Source organism: Gadus morhua, chromosome 7, assembly GCF_902167405.1.
Source record: "Gadus morhua chromosome 7, gadMor3.0, whole genome shotgun sequence".
Taxonomy (NCBI): Eukaryota; Metazoa; Chordata; class Actinopteri; order Gadiformes; family Gadidae; genus Gadus; species Gadus morhua.
Window position 1 is genome coordinate 4918338 of NC_044054.1, and position 27777 is coordinate 4946114.

General features: G+C 47.9%; 2 protein-coding genes across 2 annotated transcripts; both read left to right on the plus strand.

Moving 5' to 3' along the window:
• Positions 1-7606: 7606 nt before the first annotated feature.
• On the plus strand, positions 7607-16428 carry LOC115547651 (coiled-coil domain-containing protein 80). The gene is made up of 8 exons (XM_030362026.1): positions 7607-8709; positions 9203-10429; positions 10710-10866; positions 11352-11488; positions 12254-12405; positions 13009-13112; positions 15128-15211; positions 15446-16428. The coding sequence occupies exons 1-8, from the start codon at positions 8026-8028 to the stop codon at positions 15739-15741; spliced, it is 2841 nt and encodes a 946-aa protein (XP_030217886.1). The 5' UTR covers positions 7607-8025; the 3' UTR covers positions 15742-16428.
• Positions 16429-17363: 935 nt separating this feature from the next.
• On the plus strand, positions 17364-26845 carry atg3 (autophagy related 3). The gene is made up of 12 exons (XM_030360446.1): positions 17364-17562; positions 18318-18359; positions 18466-18515; positions 19249-19319; positions 19756-19863; positions 20177-20226; positions 20994-21090; positions 21206-21240; positions 21363-21518; positions 21773-21900; positions 23854-23922; positions 26033-26845. Exons 1-12 carry the CDS (start codon positions 17491-17493, stop codon positions 26112-26114), a joined length of 960 nt encoding a protein of 319 aa, XP_030216306.1. The 5' UTR covers positions 17364-17490; the 3' UTR covers positions 26115-26845.
• The last annotated feature ends 932 nt before the right edge of the window (positions 26846-27777 follow it).

A 27777-nucleotide genomic window follows, 5' to 3' on the forward strand; every position in this document is an offset into this window, starting at 1 on the left:
TAAACTGATCAACTGGTACAATAAAGGTAAATAATATAGAAAGTGAAAAGTATTTTTGACACACAAAGAGACACACGCACGCACGCAAACACACGCACGCACACGCACGCACACACACACACACACACACACACACACACACACACACACACACACACACACACACACACACACACACACACATAATACGAACAGACAGAGTAATATGCGCACACTCACAAACACACGCATACACAAACACACAGACATTAAGAGACACATACACAAACACAATAATATACACACACACACACACACACACACACTCACACGGATAAATAAGCAACTACTAATAAACACACACGCACGCACGCACGCACGCACACACACACACACACACACACACACACACACACGCTACTTGGTTTATCTCCGCGATAGATAGTCAAACGTCTCACGGGACCGCGCACGTGTAGCGCGTTGTTATAGAGCGCCGCAATGGGGGGGGGGGGGGGGGGGATATCGATTCCAAGCGCGCGAGGGAGTCCGTGTCGGTAGGCGCTGATTGGTCCCGCCTCCCGCCAAACGAGTTGCTCTGGGAGATCGATGCACGTCAGGGCATCGACCTGTGTGTGTTTGTCTCTTCGTGTGTGTGTAAAAGAGAGAGGAAGAGAGAGAGCAAGTTTGTGTGTGTGTGTGTGTGTGTGTGTGTGTGTGTGTGTGTGTGTGTGTGTGTGTGTGTGTGTGTGTGTGTGTGTGTGTGTGTGTGTGTGTGTGTGTGTGTGTGCCAGGCACATATATCAACCCAAACGCACACTATAATAACTGCAACACAACTACAAGATGAAACACAATAAAAGCGTGGGTGATACGGTCATAATCTAAACTTGCCCTTTCCTGTTCTTTCGAAAACATAATTTCATGTGCATTTCATATCTGGAGGATATTAGCAGGAGAATTGGGACTGTTTGAGTCTCTGTTGCTACATGACTCCCACCCACTAACCCACACACACACACACACAAAATACACACACACACACACTAACACATACATAAAGACAAACACTGTTCAATCTATTTCTTTAATATTGGGTCCGGTCTCGCGATTTGATGCTCACTGTTATCTGAAGTTGAATTGTTACTATTGTGTTTTTTCCACACAGTATGTGAAGCGATGAGTTAGTGTGTGTCAGTTTGTGTAAGTGTGTGCAAGTCTGTGTAAGTGTGTGTAGGTGTGAGTGTGCGAGAGAGAGAGAGAGAGAGAGAGAGAGAGAGAGAGAGAGAGAGAGAGAGAGAGAGAGAGAGAGAGAGAGAGAGAGAGAGAGAGAGAGAGTGTGCATGTGTAAGAGGGATTGAGAGAGAGAGTTTGAGAGAGAGAGAGAGACAGATAGAGGGTCAGAAAGAGAGAGAGAGAGAGAGAGAGAGTAAGAGAGAGAGAGAGTTTATTTGTCACAATCAGATGAAGGGATTATTTACGGATGGATAGCCAGGAGAGAGGCATGTGACAGGTTTGTCTTTTCTGGCGTACAACACAAAAAACAGACTGTAGATAACGCACAAGCATACACACACGCTCACTCGCCCCCCCCCCCCTCTCTCTCTCTCTCTCTCTCTCTCTCTCTCTCTCTCTCTCTCTCTCTCTCTCTCTCTCTCTCTCTCTCTCTCTCTCTCCCGCTGTCCATCAACTGTCTGTTGTGGACATGGCCTTAGCCAGCTTTGACTGAGTGAGTGGGTGAGTGAGTGAGAAATATATATTGTTATGATAAACGCCCTGAATATAAAATGTAAGAGGTTGGCTCGCTGATTGGCCAACAAGCAACAGGTGTGCAGCCTCACCAGCCCCAGAGTCCAATCAGACTGAGACCATGTGAGGCTGCTGATACCAGACATTTAGAGAGAGAGCGAGAGAGAGCGTGCGAGAGCGAGAGAGCGAGAGAGAGAGAGAGAGAGAGAGAGAGAGAGAGAGAGAGAGAGAGAGAGAGAGAGAGAGAGAGAGAGAGAGAGAGAGAGGGGGCGAGTGAGCGTGTGTGTGTATGCTTGTGAGTTATCTAGGCTACAGTCTGTTTTTTGTGTTGTGTTTCTTGGCCAAGAGCTTTATTGGCCAAGAAAGAAGAGTTGAGGAAAAAATGGTTGGATTGAACATACATTCACCGTGACCGCGGTGCGGGCACTCACGCGACTCCTGGCTGCCAAGTCTCCCCTTGTGCCCCGGCCGCGGCACCCAGCGGCCCGGCACCGTGACCTTGTGCAACGCGAGCACCGCAGCCGTGGCCACGGCACTCCCGCGTCTCCCGCCGCGCCCTGTGAACGAACGAATGAATGGCCCGGGAACCGTGGGCACCGCGGCCCGGGAACCGCGGGCACCGTGAGTGCGAGCACGGCCACGGCACTCCCCCGTGCCCCGTGAATGAATGAATGGCCCTGGAACTGCGGGCACCGTGACACCAGCCCGAGAACCGCAGGCACGGCACTCCCGCGTCTCCCGCCGTGCCCCGTCAATGAATGAATAGCCCGGGAACCGCGGGCACCGTGACAGCGGCCCAGGCAACGCGTGCACCGCAGCCCTGGAACCACGGGCACCGTGACCCGGGCAACCCAGGCAACGCGGGCACCGCGAAAACAGATTGCGCGCAGAGGCCTAATTAGGCCTTTATATTTTGTATTTGAAATGACACAGTCTTTTTGTGGAGACTACGCTCAGAGCAGCTGGAACCTAACAACAGCAAGAGGAAGGAGGGAAACGGGCTATGAAACGAAATTAGGTCGTTTTTTTTTGCTATCGCCCATGTTTGATTGTGTTGCGTTGGTTATTGAACTGTTAACCCGCGAACTTGGGTTATGTTTATCAGCGATAGAGATCATGACGATAGCTGATGTAATGGGAGTCCGGGCGTGTGCAGTACCGAACCGCGCTGTATGACCACTGTTACACTGCTCATAGACATTAAAAAGTAGCCGAGACGGTAGAGGGGTTATAAACCAATAAATGATAATAGGCTATTTATTTAAGGTAGCCTATTTTTTCACCGAAACCATGAAAGTTAAAATCCCCCCAAAAAATGAAAGAAAAATCACGTTCCCAGCGCCCCCTAGGTTGTGCGAACACCCCCGTTGAGAAACTGTAGAGTCTTATCCTGGCTATCTGAGTTTTCTCTGGGTTTAAACTAGTGCTTGTTAGTGCGTGTTACCTGGTTCTATGAACATCCTTACTGTACCGACAGCGAAAGATTGTTGTTTCTCTTTCTTCTGACAAACTGACTTATTGTAAATCGCTCTGGATTAGAGTGTCTGCTTAAAACCGTCCACACCCATGTCCGCGTGCAGTAAATACAGCACGCTTAACGACGTCGGTTGAGGTGTTTCAATGGCGTTACGTTTTTGATTGACGCGGGACAGCCCTTTTAATTTATTCGTCAGTGTGTGAAGAGATGTGACAGCAGCTCCACAGGGGATGGGGGAGGAGGGGTGGAGGGGTGCAAGGGAGGGAGGGTGACGGACTGGACGACCGCCAACTCAATTAAGCCTGATTCAACTTCATTAGTGTCAATCAATAGTACCCTGGACAAATGTCTCTCTCCCTTTCTCTCTCTTTATCGCCCCATCCCTCTCCTTCTCTCCATCTCTCTCTCCCCCTCCATCTCTCGCTCTCTCTCGCTCTCTCGCTCTCTTCATCTCTCTCTCTCTCCCCCCATCTCCCTCTCTCTCTCTCTCTCTCTCTCTCTCTCTCTCTCTCTCTCTCTCTCTCTCTCTCTCTCTCTCCCTCTCTCTCTCTCTCTCTCTCTCTCTCTCTCTCTCTCTCTCTCTCTCTCTCTCTCTCTCTCTCTCTCTCATCCTCCTCTCTCTTTCTCTTCTTCTCTCTCTCCCTCCCCTCGTCCCTCTCCCCTACTCGTCCCTCTCTCCCTCTCCTCCCCCTTCTGTGTGGGTGAAAGGGCAAGATTGAGAGAGAGAGAGAGAGAGAGAGAGAGAGAGAGAGAGAGAGAGAGAGAGAGAGAGAGAGAGAGAGAGAGAGAGAGAGAGAGGGGGGGGGGAGAGAGAGTGAGAGAGCGGGAGAGTGAGAGAGACTTCCCCAGTCCTCTCAACCCTGTACCGGGTGCCAGTGAACCCATCCCCCCCCCCCCCCCCCCACTCTGCCCCCCTCCATCTAAATCTCTAAATCTAGATATTTTCTCGATTTCTCCATCGCTGATGCTAAATTACTCTTCGTTGCAGTGTTTAGGGCAGCCTATGCATATATTTCGGGTATTAACATCTTTATACTGGTGTGCACTGAGCATAATGCGTCATTTAAGCCCTCCAAAATAAAAATAAACGCAACCCGTGTCTTAACCGTGTTGTCATCAGGCCCCCGCGCCTATCATGCGCGTTTATCGCACGTGGCGGTCGGACGGACGGAGATGAAAAGGCGGACGCCGCGGGCGAAATTGACTTGATTATCTTCCGTCAGTGACATTTTCCTTCCCACCAGACGTTGTCAGGGCAAATGAACGTAATGAGAGCGGTAATGGAAGTCTGCAGACGCCGTCAACAGGAACAGAGGGGGCGCTTTGCATGGAGAAACAACAGCATCTGTTGGCGGCGTTCAGTACTGCACCCTCGGCCCCATCACTTGGCTCAGACCTTTGAGAACCTTTGCATGGAGCAAGAACGGCATCTGGTGGCCGCCATCAGCAATGCACCTTCAATCCCATTTTCTGGCCCAGACTTGACGTTAAAAGTCCCATGACACGCCACCAGGTGTGATTAGCCGTAACTTACAAGCCGTTTTGAAAATCTGTCAAGTGGGCGTGTCCACCTAGAGTGTGACGGATAGATAAGCAACGTTTGCTACAGTCCACTGGGTAGGCTGGTAGACTGATCTAACCAGCGTACATCTAGGTGGACGCGCCCACTTGTGATGTCATAAAGGGAAGATTTTCAAAAACGGCTTGTAACGGCTAATCACACTCACACCTGGTGACATGTCATGGGACCTTTATATGATTTTGAAATGAGAGCATAAACCAGAAAAACAAACAGATTTCAATCACATATTTAATCGTGATCTCGGGGATTGTAGAAGGTGGCAAGTCAGTGTTTGTTTTGCAGTTAGAAATGTGTCAATCCAGAATATATTCAGTCAAGTGGAAGACATTCAAACTTGCAGTTTATCAACGGTCAGTTACAGAGTATATCAGAAAACTGTGCGTGTGTGTGTGTGTGTGTGTGTGTGTGTGTGTGTGTGTGTGTGTGTGTGTGTGTGTGTGTGTGTGTGTGTGTGTGTGTTTGTGTGTGTTTGTGTGTGTGTGAGAGAGAGAGAGAGAAAGAGAGAGAGAGAGAGAGAGAGAGAGAGAGAGAGAGAGAGAGAGAGAGAGAGAGAGAAAGAGAGAGGAGCAGAGGGGAGAGGGAGGAGGAGGAGGAGTCCGTCTCTCCTCCTCAGTTGCAGCGGTCGGTGGTGCAGCAGATGGCCGCGACGTTAGGCATGGAGATGTAGCCTTGGCACACGGCCATGTTCATACACATCCTGAAGGAGTTGTCTGGGGAGGAGGAGGAGGAAGGAGTAGGAGGGGAGGGGGAGAAGAGGGAGGAGAGGAAGAGGATGAGAAGAGGGGGGAGGGGGAGGGGGGGTAGGAGGAGGAGGAGGAGCAGAGGTCGAGGAGGAGGGGAGAGGGGGAGGAGAGGAGGGGGAGGAGAGGAGGGGAAGGAGGGGGAGGAGAAGGAGGAGGTGCAGAAAGGAGGAGAGGCAGGCAAACACAAATGAGTGTTTTGTGTGAGTGAGCGTTCATCACGGTGCGTACGTTTGTGCCCGCGAGCGAGCGTGCGTGCGTGCGTGAGTGGGTGAGTGAGTGAGTGAGTGAGTGAGTGAGTGAGTGAGTGAGTGAGTGAGTGAGTGAGTGAGTGAGTGAGTGAGCGTGCGTGCGTGAATGTGTGCGTGCGTCCGGCGTGTGTGCGGTGCTTACGGAGAGGGTAGAGGAACAGGACGCTCCCGCAGGCGTTGTCCAGGCTGGAGCACGTCTGGACGCTGGTCGCCTCGCAGACGTCGTTGCCCTTGGAGAAACAGTAGTTACACTGGAGGGCGTCGCCAGGGCCAACCGCTGGAAGAGAAGGAGGGGTCAGGTGATAGGGTCAGAGGCAGGTGACACTTGGAGAGGTCGGTCGTCATGGTGATCGTGATTGGGATAATGATATTTCAGGGATCCCTTTGAAAAGGTTTTTTTTAGGTGCAGGATTAGAGAACATCACGATTCAGTTGCAAAGTTAAAAAGATTGATTCAAAGGGATTAAAAGACAAGAATTTATATAATACGTAGCATCGACTAATTTAGTTCTCAATTTAATTCCTGACTCCTTAAATCTCACCAGAGACACCATCACACCTACCTTGACACAGAGCCAGCAAACCAAGAATCGCCCAAGCGGCTATCTTCATTGTGAGTCTGTTATCGGAAAGAAGGCGCACTTCGAACGGCTTCAGAGGAGCTGGCAATATGCGAGTCTCACCTTCTAGACTTTTTAAGCCTCTCGAAACTCTGTGTGTCTGCATCAAGTGTCCCAAGCAGACCGTTTATATTACGACACAGTAAACTCTCCAGTATTTCGCAATGAGGCTATGGTGAAATGCATGCAATTCTCACGCCTCTATAGATACCCTAAATTAATATTTCTTGAACATCAATCCTGACCGGACCTCTGTAATTATCCCTTAAATTATCTTTTTTTTTCTTTTCTTTAACATATATATGAATGCTTGGAAAGGCAGGGAAACATACCACAAGACAAGCACTCAACCTACGCAATGCCGGTGATTTCTTAACAGTAGGGGACAAGGGGAACTTCAGGAATGAGATTGCGAAAGTATCACTTAGACTGGGAGTGAACTTCCTCAAAATCTCACACGGGGCGCAGTGGGATTTAGCATAATCGTGTGTAGTCCTCTAGTCGCCGCTAGATGGCGCCAGGTTGCCGCTAATAAATTAATAGAAAATGAATAAATAAATAATTTATATATATATATATATATATATATATATATATATATATATATATATATATATATATATATATATATATATATATTTATATATGTATTTATATATTTATTTATTATGCATATTATATTTAAATAGAATGTAGTATTAGATTTATTTATAGTTATTATAATAATTATTATTAATAATAATAATAATAATGACAATACATTCGATTTAAATATTATATATTTTATGTAGCGCTTTTCCATGTACTCATAGACCCTTTAAAGATTGAACACAAACATTTTATTTAAATATTTAAATAATAATAATAATTTAATGAGAACGTGTAACCATATCTCGTTCACACCATGATGCCCCCAGTTGAACCGTCTCATGGGGTTATCTGTGAGCCTTACTAATTCATTCAACTAAATATATATGTATATAATATATATACGGGAGACTCAATGCAAGTGGGCGGAGTGTCCAAATCTGTGCGTCAGAGCCGCTACTCAATCGCTGCCTTCTTCTAGGAAGAGAGAGCGAGAGAGAGGAAGGAGAGAGGGGGGGGGAGAGCGAGAGAGAGGGAGGGAGGGGGGTTAGAGAGAGAGAGAGAGAGAGAGAGAGAGAGAGAGAGAGAGAGAGAGAGAGAGAGAGAGAGAGAGAGAGAGAGAGAGAGAGAGAGAGAGAGAGAGAGAGAGAGAGAGAGAGAGAGAGAGAGAGAGAGGGCTAGAAGGTCCTCAGAGTGCAGATGGAGCCCCTGGTCCCAGCAGGACTGGATAATCTTGTTGGAAAAGACGCACAGAGCGTTCTTGGCTCTACTCATAGGATGACAATTTGTATAACTACACCCGTTCCCGTCTAAAGAACTATTTTCAAAGGTCTTATCGGTCCGTTTTGCCAACACCTTCCCTCTCAGTGGATTACGATGCGGTTTGGAGTACGACGCAAAAGCTGTGAGGGTGGAGGTATTCGCGTATTGGCGTCCGGACTTCTATGGATGTCGTTCCCAAACGCTTCGGAATGACTTCGGACATGGCCGTTACGCAGAGATTTTACGCGTGGAACGACTAAGGAGAACGACAGAGACTGAGATGGCCTCCTCGATTCAAAGACTGAAGCTTTCTTCCTTTTCCACGGGACGTCCCGGCATGAGTTGGACACTGCGCCTCTTCTGCGCCACGTTCCTCCTCCTGCTGACGCTATGCAACGCGTCAGAGAGAGGATTTCCCCGAAGGACCGCGCCCTCCCGAGGGGGCGTGTCCAACAGGACACACCCCTCTCTGAACCCGGGGCAGCATGCACTGGGCGGGGACGCCCTCCCGGACATGTCCAGGGATTTAACGCCAGGGAATCGAACCCCGTTCTCCCATTTGGCAAACCAGCGCCAAACCCGGGAGGGGGAGCAGGTGGGGGCGGGACCCATCCGACGGCCCCTGCCGAGCCGGCGTCGAATCCCGGTACAACGCACCCCCAAGACCCGGGTCTCCGCCCCTCAGGAGGTGGACAACCAATCAGAGCCCGCGGTCCGAGCGCAACCGCCTTCGGCGCCTAGAAACCCTGCGCCCGGCGCGTCCGCAGCGTCCCCTGGATCCCTGAACGTCCTGGCGAGCTTCGCCGGCAAGAACCGCGTGCTGGTGATCACCGCGCCGACCGAGGCGGACGGCTACTATCGCCTGATGATGGGCCTGTTGCGTTCGGAGGTGTACTGCGACATGGCGGAGCGGCACATGCATCAGGTGGTGCTGTTCCATCGGGAGGGCGCAGCCGGAGGCAAGGTAAGGTAGAGTTATGGTTGGACGTCGACGCAACGCTTGGGGTTGAACGATTAATCGTTCAAAAATATAGAGCAGTTTATATGTGGTGTTGGTCATACTATAGAATGATTTAATGCTTATGTTTAGCGAACAGAACTTGTATACAGAACTTAAGGAACTTTAAAAAGAAAATCGTGTACTAAATTGCAATCGAAATAAAACAATTATAATATCAAATCATCTGTATCCAGCGGTTCTTCTACAAAACATTGAATGAATAAAATATGTATGCATAAAATAAAGAAATGTTTCAATTCGATTATATTAGTTAGGGGATCATTTGACCCAAAAATCGAAATCACGATAAAAATGTGATAAATTACACAGCCCTAAAGGGGGGGTGTCAGCCACTACTTGAGCCCTAAAAGGGGGTGTCAGTCGCTGCCTGAGCCCTTAAAGGCGGTGTCAGTCACTACTTGGTCGGTCTGACGATAAAGTTCCCTCTGACTTTAAGGTGCGGCGCGTCTCGGCGCAGGGCGAGGTGACCGAGGAGCGGCTGGACCCCGCCGCCGTGCCGCGACTGATGGCGTTCCTGAAGCTGGAGCGGGGGAAGTTCGGGATGGTGCTGCTCCGGAAGAACCTGCAGGAGGCGGAGCGGTACCCGTACCCCGTGAGGCTGGAGGCCATGTACGAGGTGATGGACCAGGCGCCCGGCAGGAGGCTGGAGAAGGCCAGGCAGAAGGGGTTTGTGCAGCGGTGTAAGGCGGCCGGGGTGGAGGGGCAGGTGAAGGGTGGGGTTGTGACGGAGGGGGTGGAGGAGGAGGATGAGGTTGCGAGTGCGAGTGCGACGACGAGCGCCACGACAACGACAAGGTTCACCACGACCACGACGAGAAGACCTGCCAGAACCACCCCCACCACCACCTCCACCACCACCACCACCACCAACCCACCTACGACAACCACCACTACCCCACCCACGACCACGTCCACAACCCCGCCCACAACCACCACCACCACCCGACGCCTCTTCATAAAACGCAGACGTACGACCACCACCACCAAACTCCCCAATACCACCACCAGAACCCAAACCACCACCACAACCACCGCCATGCCCAGTACAACCATCATGGCCTCCACGACCACGCCAGCACCACCCACCTCCACCACTTCAACCATCCCCCCTACCACCACCAACCCGGCCCCCCGGGATACCCCCTCATGGAGCGGGGTCCCCGTGCGGCCGCCGGACTCCCGGCGGAGTGCAAGGGTGAGGCCAGGTGCCAGGAAGGTGCGGAAGAAGCTCCTGCAAGTTGTCCCCACACGCCCCGCCCAAACCAAAACGGCGCCGGCCATCGGATATTTTGAAGAGGCCGAGGGCGAGGGCGAGGAGAACAACCTCCTCCTCGGAGGAGGAGGGAGTCGGTCCCTGGACGACTGCAGCACCACGGCAACCACCACCCCTACTAGGAAGGTGGATGCAGAGGAAGGCAGAATTAAGGTGCAGGAAGGTGAGATTAAGGTTCAGAAAGTAAGCAGGAAGGGCAAGGCGGACAAGAAGAAGAGAAAGATGGCCGGGATGGAGCTTCCGCCGAACCCGCAAGTCAGAAAGAGCGGTAAGAAGGGCGTGAGGTACCAGGAGAACCAAGATGGCGACGGGCCTTCTGGGAAGCTGCCCAAAGTGGCCAGCCCGCTGACTGCCTTCTTTGGGTCCTTTGAGAAGCGCAGACGACTGCTGGTGAGTTGTTTCAAAGTCGGTTTATGTTGTTATCTCTAGGAGCAGTAGTAGTTGTGGTTGTAGATGTTTATTACGATAACCTAGAATCCGTTTCCGATCTCCCTCCCACCCGTTTCCGATCTCTAACCCCGTATTCTGATCTCTTCTGACGTTTCCGATCACTTCCGACGTTTCCGATCTCTTCCGACATTTCCGATTTCCCCCCCTCCGTTTCCGATCTTTAACGCCGTTTACCGATCTCTAACCCTGTATTCCGATCTCTCCGATCTGGTTCCTCCAGGTCATCACGACCCCGGAAGAGGGGAACCGGATGTACTCCCAACAGAGGGACGAATACCTGGAGAAGGTGTGTGAGATGGCCGTCCGCAAGCTGTCAATCATTACCATCTTCGGAACGTGGAGCAACGGCACAATGAAGATCGACCACTACCAGCTGGGTGAGTCAGGGGGATCCATGCCCCTCTCTCTCTCTCTCTCTCTCTCTCTCTCTCTCTCTCTCTCTCTCTCTCTCTCTCCACCTCCCTCCATTCACTCCCGATCTGTCTCTCTCTCCCTCTCTCTCTCTCTCTCTCTCTCTCTCTCTCTCTCTCTCTCTCTCTCTCTCTCTCTCTCTCTCTCTCTCTCTCTCTCTCGCTCCTCCTCGTTCCTCCCTCTCTCTCCTCCTCCCCCCTCTCTCTCTCTCGATCTGTCTCTCTCCACCTCCCTCCTCTCTCTCGATCTGCCCCCTCCCTCCCTCACAGACACACACTCACTCACTCACTCACTCACTCACACTCAAAACACACACACAGACACACATGCACGCACGCACGCAAACACAGCGTTTTGTGTGTGTGTGTGCCTACGTGTGCGCCTACATGCATGTGTCGTCTCCCCCCGGTTTATTGTGTTAACATTGTGTTATTGGCGGGTTTGTGTACAGAGCAGGACAAGGCTCTGAAGGGCGTCCCTCAGGACGACCTAACCAACCAGGAGCTGATCCGAGCGCTGAGGACCGACCTTGGCCTGACCTTCAACGACTTCTACATGGTTCTGACTGACTACGACATGAGGGCCAAGGTCAGTGGTCACCTGACCTGTCTCCTGGGTCCAGAAATGATCCAGTGGGATTGCCGATCACGGATTGGATAAAATCGTAGAAATGGCTTTTTTAAAGCAAAAGAGGGATTTCGAATTAAAATCAGATCATGTTATGCGATCTTACATTTCATCTGGGTCAAACCTGCCCCAAGGGTTTTTCAAAAATTGGAACTCGGTTTGGGATCAATTTGATCCAAAAAACAGGATTATCTTGATCCCATTGGAAGGGTGGATTCAGTTGGTTACCTGAAATTTGGTATTTGGATCCCAGTGATCCAATCCAATGTTCCTTTAAAAACTGGCATAAAAGTAAGATGGATCAGATGATCCTGGATAGCAAAACATGGGTTTTCATATCCGGATCAATTTGATCAAGATTACATTTTTTGAAAAACTTGGCCCTCTGGATTTAAGTCAAAGCTCTATCGTCTATGTACCAGACATACAAAGGAATGGAGAAGACGTATTATTAAAATGCACAGGCACAACTGATAAAGGAATTTCCTCACACTAAAGTAAGCAATAAATTGCACAACAGATAAAGACATTTCCTAATCCTAAAAAAAGTCCCCCCCAGGGGGAGTATGGGAGAACGGCCCTCAATAAGGGCATGAAAAAGCCCACTTGCACTCAAACTTTATTTCCGTAACAGTGTGACGTCAGACTGCGTAGTGGGCGGTGCCGGAGTGCAGAAGTCCCACCTCCTACTCATTCAAAATGTATTCTTATCAAAATGACTTGCAGCAAGAGTACGAGGTTCCGATCGCCATGACGGCCGTGCTGGACTACATCGACACCTTCGACTCACGCATCACAGAGATGGACCAGCAGAAGAGGGACGGGGTCTCCTGCAAGAAGGAGGACAAGTCCAGATCCCTGGAGAACTTCCTGTCCAGGTGAGACCGGTTGCCGTGGGTTAAGGGGCGCTTTAAAAATAAAATAAAACATGACAAAAATAAAAAAATCAATGGTTTAAAAATACGGTGTCTTGTTGTCCATATGACGCTTTGGTCAGGTTTATAGTTGCATTTTGGTATTGAGAAATAGTACTTGAGACTAGAATTGCCTGCTCCAAGAGTCTCTTACATCCCTGTTACTTTATTGGCAAGAGATTCAAGACTCAGTTGCACATACTTATTGAATGTGTGTAAGTCCTGGCACTTCATGTACGCACTTATGTATGTTGTACATCCTGACACTTAATGTTTACACTTATTGTATGTTGTAAGTACTGGCACTTAATGTACGCACGTATTGTGTGCTGTACGTCCTTGCACTGAATGTACGCACTTATTGCATGTTTGTACGTCCTGGCACTAAATGTACACACTTATTGTATGTGTGTACATCCTCGCACTTAATGTACACACTTATTGCATGTTTGTACGTCCTGGCACTTAATGTACGCACCTATTGTATGTTATACGTCCTGGCACTTTAAAATATCTCTTAGCATCGTGAGTGTCTTTGTTTGAGTTTATTAAACGTTGGGTTTCCAGGTTCCGTTGGAGACGGAGAATCTTTATCATCTCCACCCCTGATGACGAGGAGTGGGCCTATCAGCAGCAGCTCTACAGCCTGACCAGTCAGACCTGTAACCTGGGTGAGTTCCCCTTAAACCAACACAATCCAACACAACCCAACACAACCCAACCCAACGCGACACAACGCAAGACAACACGACCCAACGCAACACAAAACGACACTAAACTACACAACAAGACATGACACAAAAAAATATTTCATTCATCCCCTAAGTGTCTGGGATGTTTACCAACGATCTACCGCAGAGAATGTTACACCACAGCCCCTCCTTCAGGGGCTCAAACTCCCCCCCAGCCCCCCCCATCCCCCCGACCCCCCACCCAACCTCCCTCACCCCCTCCTCGCTCACCCTCTCGCTCGCCGTCTCACTCTCCCATTCCTCTGCTAAAACATTTCCAATGTTTGCTCTTGGCTGCCTGGCTTTATTGATGCTGTCTTGGCCTTTCCCCAGTAAAGAGTGACGCCTCTGGTTGTGTGTCTCTGGTTGTGTCTCTGGTTGTGTGTCCCTGGTTGTGTGTCTCTGGTTGTGTGTATCTGGTGGTGTGTCTGGTTGTGTGTCTCTGGTTGTGTGTCTCTGGTTGTGTGTCTCTGGTTGTGTGTCACTTCGCTGTGCATACGGTCTGGTTCTCATCAGTGTGTAGCACACACAGGACTGTTAAACTGAGGGGTTTCAGACTGCAGAGTAAATACCGAGCATTCTGCTGGAGTCTCACAGGCTCAGAGCTCTGAGGAGACAGTCAGTCCCACCATCACCGTCTGCTCTCTCACAAACACACACCCTCTCTCTCTCTCTCTCTCTCTGTCTGTCTCTGTCTCTCTGTCTCTATTTCACTCTGCCTGTGTGTGTGTGTGTGTGTGTGTGTGTGTGTGTGTGTGTGTGTGTGTGTGTGTGTGTGTGTGTGTGTGTGTGTGTGTGTGTGTGTGTGTCTCTCTCTCTCTCTCTCTCTCTCTCTCTCTCTCTCTCTCTCTCTCTCTCTCGCAATCTCCTTTCTCACAAACACACATTCTCTCTGGCTGTCTCTTGCTCTATCTGTGTCTCTGTCTCTGTTTGTCTCTCTGTCTCTCTCTGTCTCTCTCTGTCTCTCTCTCTCTCTCTCTCTCTCTCTCTCTCTCTCTCTCTCTCTCTCTCTCTCTCTCATGCAATCTCTTTTCTCACAAACACACCCTCTCTCTCTCTCTCTCTCTCTCTCTCTCTCTCTCTCTCTCTCTCTCTCTCTCTCTCTCTCTCTCTCTCTCTCTCTCTCTCTCTCTCTCTCTCTCTCTCTCTCTCTCTGTCTCTGTAATGTTCCACCTCTCTGCGGTGAGCTTAATCACAAAAATACGGTAAATGTGGCGTTCCTACTGCGGTCTGGCGCACAATCTTTCCGTCGGATTCGACTCAACCCATTCCGTGTTTTAATGAGGTGAAGGCTAAACGACTTCGTGAGAAGCTATTGTTCTGTTTCCGAAGTCTTGTCTGTTCTCAAATGAATAACATACAAGAAATAAAAAACAGAAGCCTGAAGACATACCTGGAAATTAACTTTAGGGAAGTTTAGGAGACCATCATTACATTTACATTCAGGGCATTTAGCTGCTTTTTGTCTTGTGCTGTGTTCTCTAGTTTGGTTCTGAGTTGTTTAGTTTTTTGTTGTTTGTTGCATTGTGTCGTATCGCGTCGTGTCAGGTTGTGTTGTTGTATTGCGTAGGTTTTTGTTGAGTCGTGTTTTGTTGTGTCGTTTTGTTTAGCCTTGTCTCTTGTTGTGTAGTTTTGTGTTGCGTAGTTTCGTGTTATTTTGTGTGTGTTGTTTCATTGTGTCATATTGTGTCGGGTTATGCTGTTGTATTGTGTAGTTTTGTGTTGTGGCGAGTCGTGTTTTGTTGTGCCGTTTGGTAAAGTTTGGTCTCTTGTCGTGTTGTGTAGTTTTGTCTTGTATTGTAACGTGTTGTGTAGTTTTGTGTTGTTGCATTGTGTTGTATGGTGTCATGTCAGGTTGTGTTGTTGTATTGTGTAGTTTTGCATTGTGTCGAGTCGTGTTGTGTCATGTTGTGTTGTGTCGTGTTGTGTAACCCCTACCCTCTCTCGTTCCCCAGGCCTGCGCCACATGTCCGTTCTGAAGCTGGCCGGGAAGGAGGCGGAGCTTATGGGCGGAACACTGGAGCTCTATCCAATCAACGGTGAGACACTATTGATGCACTGATGCAGCGTTGCCAGATTGGGCCGGTCTGATGCACTGTTGCCAGATGGGTTTCCAGATTGGGCGGGAAATCTGGCCCAATCTGGCAAATTTATACCTCCGGCACGTGTTGTACCGTGTCCTGTATTGTTGTGCGGTGTCGTGTTGTGTCACGTTGTGTTGTGTTGTGGTGTTGTGGAACAACTCAGCACACGTGACTCCCTGCCCCTTCCAGGCAGCTCCAGCGTCGACCGCGAGGAGCTCTCGCCGCCGCTGGTGACCGACCTCCGGAACTACTTCCAGGTGAGCGCCGAGTACTTCTCCATGCTGCTGGTCGGGAAGGACGGGAACGTCAAGTCCTGGTACCCATCCCCCATGTGGTCCATGGAGCCCGTCTACGACCTGGTCGACTCCATGCAGCTGCGGCGCCAGGAGATGGCCATCCAGCAGTCGCTGGGGATGCGTTGCCCCGACGACGACGGCCGAGAGCGAGAGCACGACGGATACGGTCACCGCGGTTACGGTTACTAGGCGGGGGGTGTCGGTTGTGGGTGGGATGGGGGTGTTGTAAGGAGGATGGATGCGGTCATCGTGGTTACGGTTACTAGGCATGTGTGTGTGTGTGTGTGTGTGTTTCTACACACAATGTTTTGAGTCACGTGGGCTGACAACACAACACAAAACTACACTACCCAATCAAACACGGTCAACGGTTGTTGTAGTTACGGTTACAACGCGATTCTGGTCATAGTGGGTGTCGTGACGCTCAGTGGGTCGGATGGGGGCGTCACCCAAGACGATGGATACGGTCACCCTGGTTAGAGTCGCTAGGTGACCATTCTGGCGTGTGTCGTGTCGGTTGATCGGATGAGGGGGGTCGTGACTGGACGACGGGTAAAGTCACCACGGACACAACTTGGACAAATTCGGTTACCGCAGTTACGGTTGCTAGATGACTGTGCTGCGTGTGTCGATTGACCATATGTTTTTATCAATGTTTAAGGCTCAGGGTACGATTTGTATTTTAACTGCTTTCCAGAATGTGGTTGTAATGATTTGAGTGTGTTCATTTTTGTATTGTTGTGTACTTAAATATATTCAAACAATATCGTATAGATGTATTTTGATGTTGTTGGACGATGTCAAGCTCAGGCTTAATGTACCATTTCTGGAATCTGAATTTCTGAATAAAAACGTTCACTTTGTTTTTACATCCAATGTTTGAACAAAATGTTTCTCTGTATATATTTAGATACAATTCAATAGGTGATTGTTCCAATTCGAATTTAAGTATTTGTAAATCTTTATTTGAATTGGGCTGCATGTAGATTACACTACTTAAAGGTTGGTTATGGGATTTGCAAAACGCCAGCAGATTTTGGAAAATACACAACTCAAATGGTCCTACCCCCTCTCCTTCAACGCTGACTCTGACTCCACCCATTCCAAGTACATGGACGCCCAATCATGCACGAGCGAATCATGCACGAGCGCGAGCCATTAGCTAGTTAGCTAGCTCCAGTAGCTACCGCAGGATAACAACAAACAGAAGCTTGCTCTGGGTCACGAGCTTTGAGTACGTGCACGAAGGGGTCACGCGCGGGGGGAGGGGGAGTGCAGTACCACCGTTTGATTGACGTACTTACTGTCCAATGCCATTCGGTGGGTCTGGAAATCATCGGCTGGAGTTTTTCGAGCAATGCCCATTCCACAGATGATTGACTTGTTTAATTTTCATGTCAGTACTTCTAACTCAGTGGCTGTAAGTGGGTTATGATAAGGATTTCAAGTAATTTTCAAAAATTGCCAAAAAAGAGAATTCCATACCCAACCTTTAAAATAAATGCCGTTTTGCCTTTTTTTCTTCTATCAAACGTTACTTACCTCATTTGCGAATAGCCAACATAAAGGCCCATAACTTTTAACAAATGAACTATATGACAATAATAACATTGTCAAAATAATAATACTTTAAGTTTATTAATTAGAGTAATCAATTATAGATTCCGTCCCTATCTGCTCCCTGCCTTTTGTGAACAATCCCGACTCTCGATCGCCATTCTCGCGATACTTCAACAGAGGAACCGACTCTCGGCTGCCAGCTCTCGCGATTCTTCAACAGCGGAACAGACTCTCGGATTCAAGTTCTCGCGATACTGCAACAGCGGAAGGAGATCCTGGTCTGACAGATCATGTGACCCTCCCTCAGTGAGCACACACACACAAACACGTACCCAGACCACCGTGTTTGGGTCCTGGTTGATCTACTACGGTTCCGCGATGCAGAACGTGTTTAACTCGGTGAAGGGTACGGCGCTGGGCGTCGCGGAGTTCCTAACCCCGGTGTTGAAGGTAAGAGACCCGCACGGACCCAGAGCCGCCACACACACCCACACACACACACACACACACACACACACACACACACACACACACACACACACACACACACACACACACACACACACACACACACACACACTGTCAAAACATACACACACTAATGTAACATACTAATGACAAGCACACTAATGTAACATACACACACACACTAATGTAACACACTATGTAACACTCACACAACAATGTAACACACTAGGTAAGAGACACTCGGTGGGGGAGACACCGTCCAGCTCGGAGCCACCACCTCACCTCACACACACACACACACTGTCAAAACATACACACACTGTCAAAACACACACACACACTGTCAAAACATACACACACACGCACACCCCACACACACTGTCAAAACATACACACACTAATGACACACACAAACACACACACACTGTCCAAACATACACACACTAATGACACACAAACACACACCCGCACACACACACACACTTTCCAAACATGCACACACAAATGACACTCAAACACACACACACACACACACACACACACACACACACACACACACACACACACACACACACACACACAAATGTAAAATATATGCACACACATACACATACACTAATGTAACACACTAGTAATGACACACAGACACACATACACACACACAAAAAATACACACACTACTGTTACACACTAATGACGTTGCTACATCATGTTGTGTGTTTTTGTTTCACCCAAAGGAATCCAAATTCAAAGAGACCGGAGTCATCACACCAGAGGAGGTGAGAACACACTACATCGTTAATACATCTACCTGTCTGTCACGCATTCCTCCGTTTACTACGTTAATTAGAGTATCTAATCATTAACCTTTGATTCTTCTATTAGTTTGTAGCTGCTGGCGATCACCTGGTCCACCACTGTCCCACATGGAAATGGTGAGTGTCTGTTGGTGTCTTGGAGGATACCAGGTCTGTGGACCTTCTCTGTGGTAGAGAAGGTCTCTCAGTTGTCTAGGAGGACAGCAGTGACCTTCTCTGAGGTAGAGGTCTTCTCTACTAAGGTCACGTGATTAAAGCAGTTCACAGCAGGGTGACAATAGTTCAGGCCTGTCAGTCACACGTGACGTCCAGTGTTTGTTTTGAGGAGTGCAATAAGTTAATTTGAAACCACTCTGTTGTTCACTAACGACGTTGTCCTCGTCAATCGAGTCTCGCACAAAGATCACACAATTACACGTTTGCATTTTTTCCAGAGCTCAATCTTATGTAAATGAGGTAATTTGAGGTAAATTGCAGGAGATTTGTCGAGCAAAAACAAACCATCGACATACTCTAGAATCCGACCCGCCGCGGTCATCCTAACTTTGGATTGAAATACCGCAGTGCGAAATTTAACCGTATCAAACTGAAAAATGAACTTAGTCTCTGCTTTATTACGACCATATGATTCAAGCTAGCAACACACACACACACACACACACACACACACACACACACACACACACACACCCCCACTCCCCCAACACACGAGATATGTCAGACCTTACAAACATGGCCTCTTTGCCACACCGCCATGAAGGCTAAGACAGGTCAATCAGACCCTATGGCTTACAGGTTCGATAGGGGACGGTGGTTGACGATGTGTGTCTGCCTCTTCCTCTTCTTCTAGGGCGGCGGGGGAGGAGTCGAAGGTGAAGCCGTACCTGCCCTCGGACAAACAGTTCCTCCTCACGCGCAACGGTGAGACCCCAACCACTGCTGGATCACAACATTTACATCTTTACTTTAGTGTTCATGAACTGAAAGTGAAGTCACGACTTGAGTCAGTCCGTATTGATGAGGGTATTAATATAGTTGATTAACTTAGAAATAACGTTCAAGTTATACCTGAGGTCACGTCCAAACATGCCGTGCGCTGCTCCTGACGTGTATGTCGCTGTGTCTTTCTATCTCTTTCTTTCTCTGTGTGACTGAGTCTCTCTCTCTCTCTCTCTCTCTCTCTCTCTCTCTCTCTCTCTCTCTCTCTCTCTCTCTCTCTCTCTCTCTCTCTCTCTCTCTCTCTCTCTCTCTCTCTCTCTCTCTCTCTCTCTCTCTCTCTCTCTCTCTCTCTCTCTCTCTCTCTCTCTCTCTCTCTCTCTCTCTCTCTCTCTCTCTCTCTCTCTCTTCCTCCCCCCAGTCCCGTGCTACAAGCGCTGTAAGCAGATGGAGTATTGTGACGAGCTGGAGGCCATCATCGAGGAGGACGATGGGGACGGAGGCTGGGTGGACACCTACCACAACGCAGGTGACCCCTTCACCCACCCGTCACCTCCAACCCCCGTACATTAATTGCCAGGAAGTACCTCAAACAATAATTGTACATTAAGTGCTGGGATGTAAAAACATACAATATGTGTGTACATTAAGTGCCAGGACGTACAAACATACGATGAGTGCGTACATTAAGCGCCAGGACGATAAGAACAGATTGTTTTCGCTCTTCTTATTGAGAGTGAAGTTCTGACTCAGGCCACAGGGTAGCACTGTTGATGCGTTGAACTGGAGCGATTCTCGTCAGCGTCGACGTGTCTTTTGTAATTTTCTCGTCTTTACCGCAGGTTTGCTTGGGGTCACGGATGCTGTCAGAGACATCTCACTGGAAAATAAGGTATGCTTTAGTTTAAAAACATTTCCCTGAAGACAATTAGTATAAAATAACATGTACAATGTACATTCATATTTTAGACTCCCTCGCTTCCCACATTCAAATCCCGTCTTAAGACCTACCTCTTTTCCCAAGCCCATGACCTCCCCTACCCATAACCACCTCCATCCCTATCTATTTTCACACTCCTCCTCCTTGCTTCTGTTCTCTGTTGTGCTGTCTTCAACTTGTCCCCCCTGATTGTCATCACCCTTTTCGTGTTTATGTCTGCGTCACTGTAAGTGTCTTTGGGTCGTTGAAAAGCGCTATACAATATGTATGAATTATTATTATTATTATTATTACATTTAGTCTAGTCTATTAATCCTAGCCCTAACCGTAGAAAATAAAATATAAATTCAAAATCAATATTCTGTATTGATTTAGTCTATAACCTTAACCATAGAAAATAAAATGTAAATTCAAAATCAATATTCTGTATTTAATCTAGTCTATAACCCTAACCATGGAAAATAAAATGTAAATTCTTAATTAATATTCTGTATTTATTCTTGACACCGGGTTTCTAAAAAGTGATCTTGTTATTTGTAAATTAACTAAAAAGTTAGCTATTTACAACGAATTACTCCAAATAAATGCTAATCAAATCAAGTCAATAAATGTATCAACTTAAATCGATCAATAAGCACCCATTGACGTGTCATAACAAGGTCAAATGTCATAGCCGGAGTCGTACAGTCGGGCGATTTGTAAAGTACCCCTTCCCTCAGGACAACCAGAACGTGAAGCTCGGGGGCCATGGCAACGGAGGCGGCGACGATGACGACGATGACGAGGAGGAAGACGGGGAGGCGGCCGATATGGAAGGTACTTCGGAGTTTCTGCGTTTTGTCGGACGATGTTCGGGTTTTTTTTTATTACGTTATCCTTAGAGTCTTTGACCCTTGACCCTTTATGTATTTACTTTTATTTTTGTCCGCAGAGTATGAGGAGAGCGGTCTGTTGGAAACGGACGAGGTACGTATAAATAACCTTTCGCACAAAACTGATCGGGTCTTGTCACAGTCGTCATTGTGAGTGCACTTAATTGGTTGAAAAAAAATTCTCTCTCTCTCTCTCTCTTCCCCCCCCCCCTCCAGGCGACGTTGGACATGAGCAAAATGGCAGACTCCTTCAAATCCAAAATGGACACCGGTGGTGAGGACGCCATCCTGCAGACCCGGACATACGACCTCTACATCACCTACGACAAATACTACCAGACCCCGCGGCTCTGGCTGTTCGGCTACGACGAGGTATGCTAATGCTAACTCCACTAACGGTCCGCTTAGCCCCGGAGGTAGAGCGGGTAGGCTGGTAACCTGAAGGTTGCTAGTTCCAGATGCTCCTGACCAGCTGGCTGTTGCCCTGAGGGTTCGACTCCACCGTCGGAGTGTGTATTGGTTAATGTGTGCATGAGTGTATGAATTGTTGTAAGTCCCTTTGTATAAAAGCGTCTGCTAATGCTAAACGCCCTGATGTTAATGTCCCTCTCCTCCTCCTCCTCCAGGACCGACAGCCCCTTACGGTGGACCAGATGTACGAGGACATCAGCCAGGACCACGTCAAGAAGACGGTGACCATCGAGAACCACCCCAACCTGCCCCCCCCTGCCATGTGCTCCGTCCACCCTTGCAGGTCAGGGCGAGCGAAACCCCCTGTTTAGGGCTGATTATGATCCCACGTTCACGCAACGCAAGGGGGTTATGGACCCCTTATGTCCTTGCGGACCCTCCTTGGCTCCACCGCAAGGGCCTGCCGTGCGCCTCCCAAAAATGATAACATTGCGTCTTATACGCAGCCGCTAGGGCTGTGATTGGTCCGCCTCTACATCATTTCCGGTAATACTCATTGTATGTAAAAAATAAAAGGCAAAACATGTAACTTTTGCCTTCATAGCCGTAACCTTTTTTTCACTTGCTAGTAAAAGGTCATCATAGACTTTGAATGTAAGGACCAGAATGGACAACGACGACCAACTAGCAACCTATCTCCTTTTTTTGTTGCACATTGTTTGAGTCGTATTCAGCTTTCATGTTTTTAGAATCCATACCATATTCAAAACTTCTAGTAGTAGACCAATTGTAAAGTAATAGCATGCACAGACATAGACCAACTATTTGTTCTGTCTTTACCACGGACATGCATAGCGGCACGTAAAACCGACACAGAACCATAAGAGGTTCACGACTACGTTGAAGCGGCTGGGTGGTCATTATGTTGCGTGAACGTGGTATCAGCCCTTTAGCCCGGCTCGTTAGAGCATCCTCGAGACTTTCCTGCTCAAAGTGTACCTTACATTTCCCTTACACAGTTGTTAACCTTTTGTTGTGTTGGGTTGTGTTTCATTGTGTCGGGTTGTCTAGGGTTGTGTGGGGTTGTGTTGTGTTGTTGGGTTATGTGGTGTTGGGTTGTGTTTACATTCAGGGCGTTTATCAGGCGTTTATCACACGCTTTTATCCTAACCCTAACCCTAACCCTATCCTAAGTAAATTAAAATAAGTCAATTTGTCAGAAGAAAGAGAAACAATCTCCGTCGGTAGATTAAGGATGTTCATAGAACCAAGTGCCAAGCACTAACAATCACTTGGTTAACCCATTCCCTGTAGACAACACAGATAGCTAGGATAAGATGCTAAACGATGCTAAGTACTGTTTTTAAGTGCCAGGACGAGCAACATACAATAAGTGCGTACATTGAGTTCCAGAGTCCCTGTTCCTTTACGTGCAAGAGACTCAAGTCTGGAGAAGAAGTCACATGTTTCTTTGAACATCCTTACTGTAGCGACAGCAATATATTGTTGTTTCTCTTTCTTCGGACAAATGTACTTATTGTAAGTCGTTTTGGGTAAAAGCGTCTGATAAACGCCCTGAATGCAAATGTAAATGTAATTTTTTTTTCAGTGTTGACATTACAACATGTTAATGATCTCTTATTTAACTCTTAACCTTGCTAGAATTTCTTGATCTCGTTCCAGTAATACCGTGTCCACTCTTTTAGAAACTAGCAATTCCGATCGTATGCTTTGATTGTCCTCTTCCTAGCTTGTCAGGAATGCGTTATGCTCTATGCGACCTCTGAAATATTTTCATGTGTTAGATTTCAGCTTATTTCTTAGCTGTTCGTATAGACTCTGCGTTGTGAATTATTTCGTCGTAGTAGTAATTCTTGAAGAGGAAATCAAGGCAACATGACAGGTTTGATCAGAGGGTTGAATCAATGGTTTATTCAAGGATGTAATGCTGCACAGGTACAGACTTAGGTGGAATAGTCTTGTGTAGGGGGGTGAGGAGCAGTCTCCAGACGTGCTCTTTGGCTGTCGATCCCTCTTCCCACCTAACCAAAGGTTTGGGGCAAATATTATAGGAAAGAAAGCGTGAATAACAAAAGAACAGATGTTGTGTCTCCCTTGATAAGGTATATGGCCCTGGCTATGTCCCAGACAACCAGGTTGGTTCTATTTGTGGGGACATAAACATATTGAGAAAACACCCTTATCCGTTAGAGAGGCACTGGCCTGTCCCCAGACTAAGAATTGTGAACACAGAGAGACACTAAAAAACAACAACATTCTACACGTTTCCCTCCAGACACGCAGAGGTGATGAAGAAGATCATCGAGACCGTGGCGGAAGGCGGTGGGGAGCTCGGAGTCCACATGTATCCTTTGCCTTGCATGGTCGACTCTGCCGTCGGTGTGTGAATGTGTGTGTGTGTGTGTGTGTGAACTAGTGATCGATCAATGTATCGACCGGCTGATATTATCAGCCGATATTTGTGTTTTTTACGTCTTTCGGCAAATCTTTATTTTTATTTTTAATTATTTTTCCCGGCATGATTTACAGACAGTTAAAGGTCCCATGACATGCTATTTTATGTATTCTTTAATATAGGTATTAGTGGGCAACTAACACAGTATTCAAAGACGTTCCCGAAATTCACCCGTGGTGCAGAGTTACAGCCACTCCGAGCCAGTCGCACATTGAGCTTCCCCCAAATGCGCTGTTTTGGCGTCTGTAGCTATAATGCAAATGAGGGGGAGCGAGGCGGGTCAAGGAGGAGGGTGGGGGTGTGGCCCTGAGCAGCTTGCAGCCACGGTACCATGCGCTCTGTTTACAGTGGATGTATCGCAATGGTGAGGCGCACACAGCCTTTAGCCGTGTTCTGTAAATATTCTAGGACACACGGGAGTCCTGGAGCTCTATATCTAAATATTATCATATAGCCTACATAGATATCTATATCATATAATATATATTATCACGGCCAAAAGCTGTGTGAGCCGTTATTATGAATCTCAAATGACCGTGTGTTGGGTGCTCCGACGTTCCTGGTTCTTCCACGTCCACATCAGTTTGAAGTAGACTGAACCGCGACAAGGAGGAGAAAGGGATTGTTGCCGGGCAGCGCTTAGGCACCTCCGCCTCCGGCGGTGGTCCCTCAGCGGGGCTCAAGCAGGTGACATTCGCCGCCAACAATCCCTTTCTCCTCCATGTCGTGGTTCATGTTCTTGAGGGAGTCAAAGCCAAAGTTCCTTCCCCCCAATTCATTCTCAACCTTGGCTGAGATAACCCCCAATACGAGTCTCGTTGTAGAAATACCAGAGGCGAGAGTCCGACGTGTTATGCGCCATAACACCAAAAGCAGAACGGTTATGAAAATAACAAGGAAGTGTACAACACTTGCGTTACAGTCCTGGAGCTCTATATCTAAATAATATCATATAATACATAGATATCTATATCATATAATACATATTATCACGGCCAAAAGCTGTGTGCGCCTCCAGACGATATTATGAATCACAAACGACTTTGTCGGGTTCTGCAACGTCTCTGGTTCTTCCACTTTCACATCAATCTGAAGTAGACTGAACCGCAATGCCTGCTGCCGGCTGCCCGCAGCCGGGCGATGGTGCCTCGCGGCAACCGGCGGCATGTCGCATTTCATGTACTTCAGCGAGTCAAAGCCAAAGTTCCTTTCCCCCAATTCCTTCTAAACCATGGCTCAGATAACCCCGACTACAGTCTCGTTGTGGACATACAAGAGACGTCAAAGAACCGACAAGAAACACTTGCGTTACAGTGTGTGTATTCACACACACACACACATGTGGCGCTCGCACGGTCGTGTCTCATTGGCGGGCCAACGTCTCTGGGCGGGCCAGGCAGAGCAAGGGGAGGAGCTTAGATGCTTTATGACGACATAAATAAAGACACACCAAATCAGCCTCTGTTTTTTCAAAGGCGAGCAGAACAGCTAGTGCTCATTTTACACCAAACGCAAGTTTTAGCCACTGGGGGACCATAGGCAGGCTAGGGGAAATCATATTTATGTTAGAAAACCTCATAAAATGAGATTTTCATGTCATGGGACCTTTAAATAAATGTTTGATTTTTTAATTGAGACTTGTAACATTTGTTATCATCATTGTGTAATTTTTATGATGTAAATTGAGGGAGCGAAGGAAGTATCGGCTAAAGAAAATCTGTATCGGCGAATCGGTCATCGGCTAAGGCTGATGAAAAGAAATCGGTATCGTTATCGGCCCTCAAAAATCCATATCGGTCGACCGTTGTGAGCCCCTTTTGATTAAAGCGTCTGCTAAACGCCCTGAATATAAACGTTACTACAGTTGAAACATTTACATTTAGAATCAATCAAACTGTTGTGTGTGGTCGGATATTTATATTAACCAGAGCCATGCTACCACTAGGTTGAGCGCGAAGCGATTCAAGTGTTTTTGTCCCTTAACCGACCGCGTTCGCAGGTACCTCCTGATCTTCCTCAAGTTCGTGCAGGCGGTCATCCCCACCATAGAGTACGACTACACGCGGCACTTCACCATGTAGCGCCCAGCGGTGACCCCCCACGGCCCCCAATGCCCGCAGGATCTAGCTAGCAAAACAAGGAGTGTGTCGGGAGAAGTCTGCCCCCCAGTCTCCAGGATTTGGTGCTGAAGGAGTTTGCGTCTCGGACGATGACTTTGTGGAGTGAAGGGGGGCTGACTCTTCTGAATCGGGGGAACTTTGACAAGCAACGAGCGACATTCGTTTTGCTGACCAATAGTGTCGTGTTGTGGCATTTTGTTGTTTACTTGTTTTTCTATGTTCAGATTTAATCTTGATTTCTGCTGGTTTAGCATCGATTTTGTTTAACATAATAAAACAAAGGCCCTCTCCAGAAACTTTAAAATGCTATGTATATTAAGGACTAATATAATCATACAGTTATCCCTGTGGGCGGGGCTTGAGTCTATCCATCCCTCAGATTTGTCGCAAACTAATCCGGAGCATGCCCATTGGCCACAGCTTTCCATCAGTCACCTATAACCACTAATACTATCTTAACAATAATACATGAAATATATTGATATCGAACATCACCGCACAAACTGAATACCAAGTCAACCGTTACGTGGGGCTTCTGAACCAAATTACATTGTGTGTTGGTGTTGGTTTAACCCCAGAAGGGTCGTTTAAACGCCTATCCATAGTGGTTGCTCTCAGCCTGGAACTCATCAAAGCTGGAGTGGTTACGTTTGGTTGTCATGCCGACTGTCTTAAAGCTTCGTTCTTCTGAATGTGTCGCTGTCCGATCTCTTTCTGTCCGACGTCGGGGATCTCGCTATCGTCCCTCCATCCTCTCCTTCGTTTCTTCCAGGGAAATATTTGTGTTTACATGGTTTGGGGTGTCTCCTCCAGTTCTGAATTTCCTTCCTTGCTTCTTTGTTCGTTTTAGTTAAACTCTGCGTCCCGGCTGAAGTGTAACAACGTCCCAAACCAAACGCAGTCGTCGGTTACTGTCCCGTCGGGACACACCACTCTTCTCTCTTTTCTCTCTCCCTCTCTCTCCTCCTTCTCTCCACCTTCCTTCCTTCCCTCCCTCGCTCTCTCCTTTCCTCCCTCTCTCTCTCTCTCTTCCGTTCCTTCCCTCCCTCTCTTCTTTCTTCCTTCCTTCCTTTCCTCTCCCCCTTCCCTCTCTTTCTCTCCCCCTTTCTTCCCCCGTCTCTCTCTCTCTCTCTCTCTCTCTCTCTCTCTCTCTCTCCTTCCTTCCTTCCTTCCTTCCTTCCTTCCTTCCTTCCTTCCTTCCCTCCCTCCTCCATCTCCCCATTATTCCCTCTCCCCTTCATCTCAAAGGGGTTGACGGTGCGATTCCCTGACCCGCTACACAGTACTATCTAAACTCCTGGCTGCTGACTGAACGCCCCATCACCTGGTTCTATCGGCTCAATCCTTGTAAGTTATACTCTGTGCTGCCCCCCCCCCCCCCCCTCTCTATATCTATAAGGTTGGCTGTTAACAGCCGATCAGTTTAAAGTTATGTACATTTATCAATAAATATTTCTCCAAATACCGCCGGTGTCATGTGTTTTTGATTTGATTTGATTTTGATAGTGAATGCTAATTAGCATGATATTATTGTTATGATTATGGTTCTAAATGCGAAGAAGGATCCCAAATATTTTTGTGTAAAACTTTGAATATAAGCTGTACTTGATTTTGAACAACATTA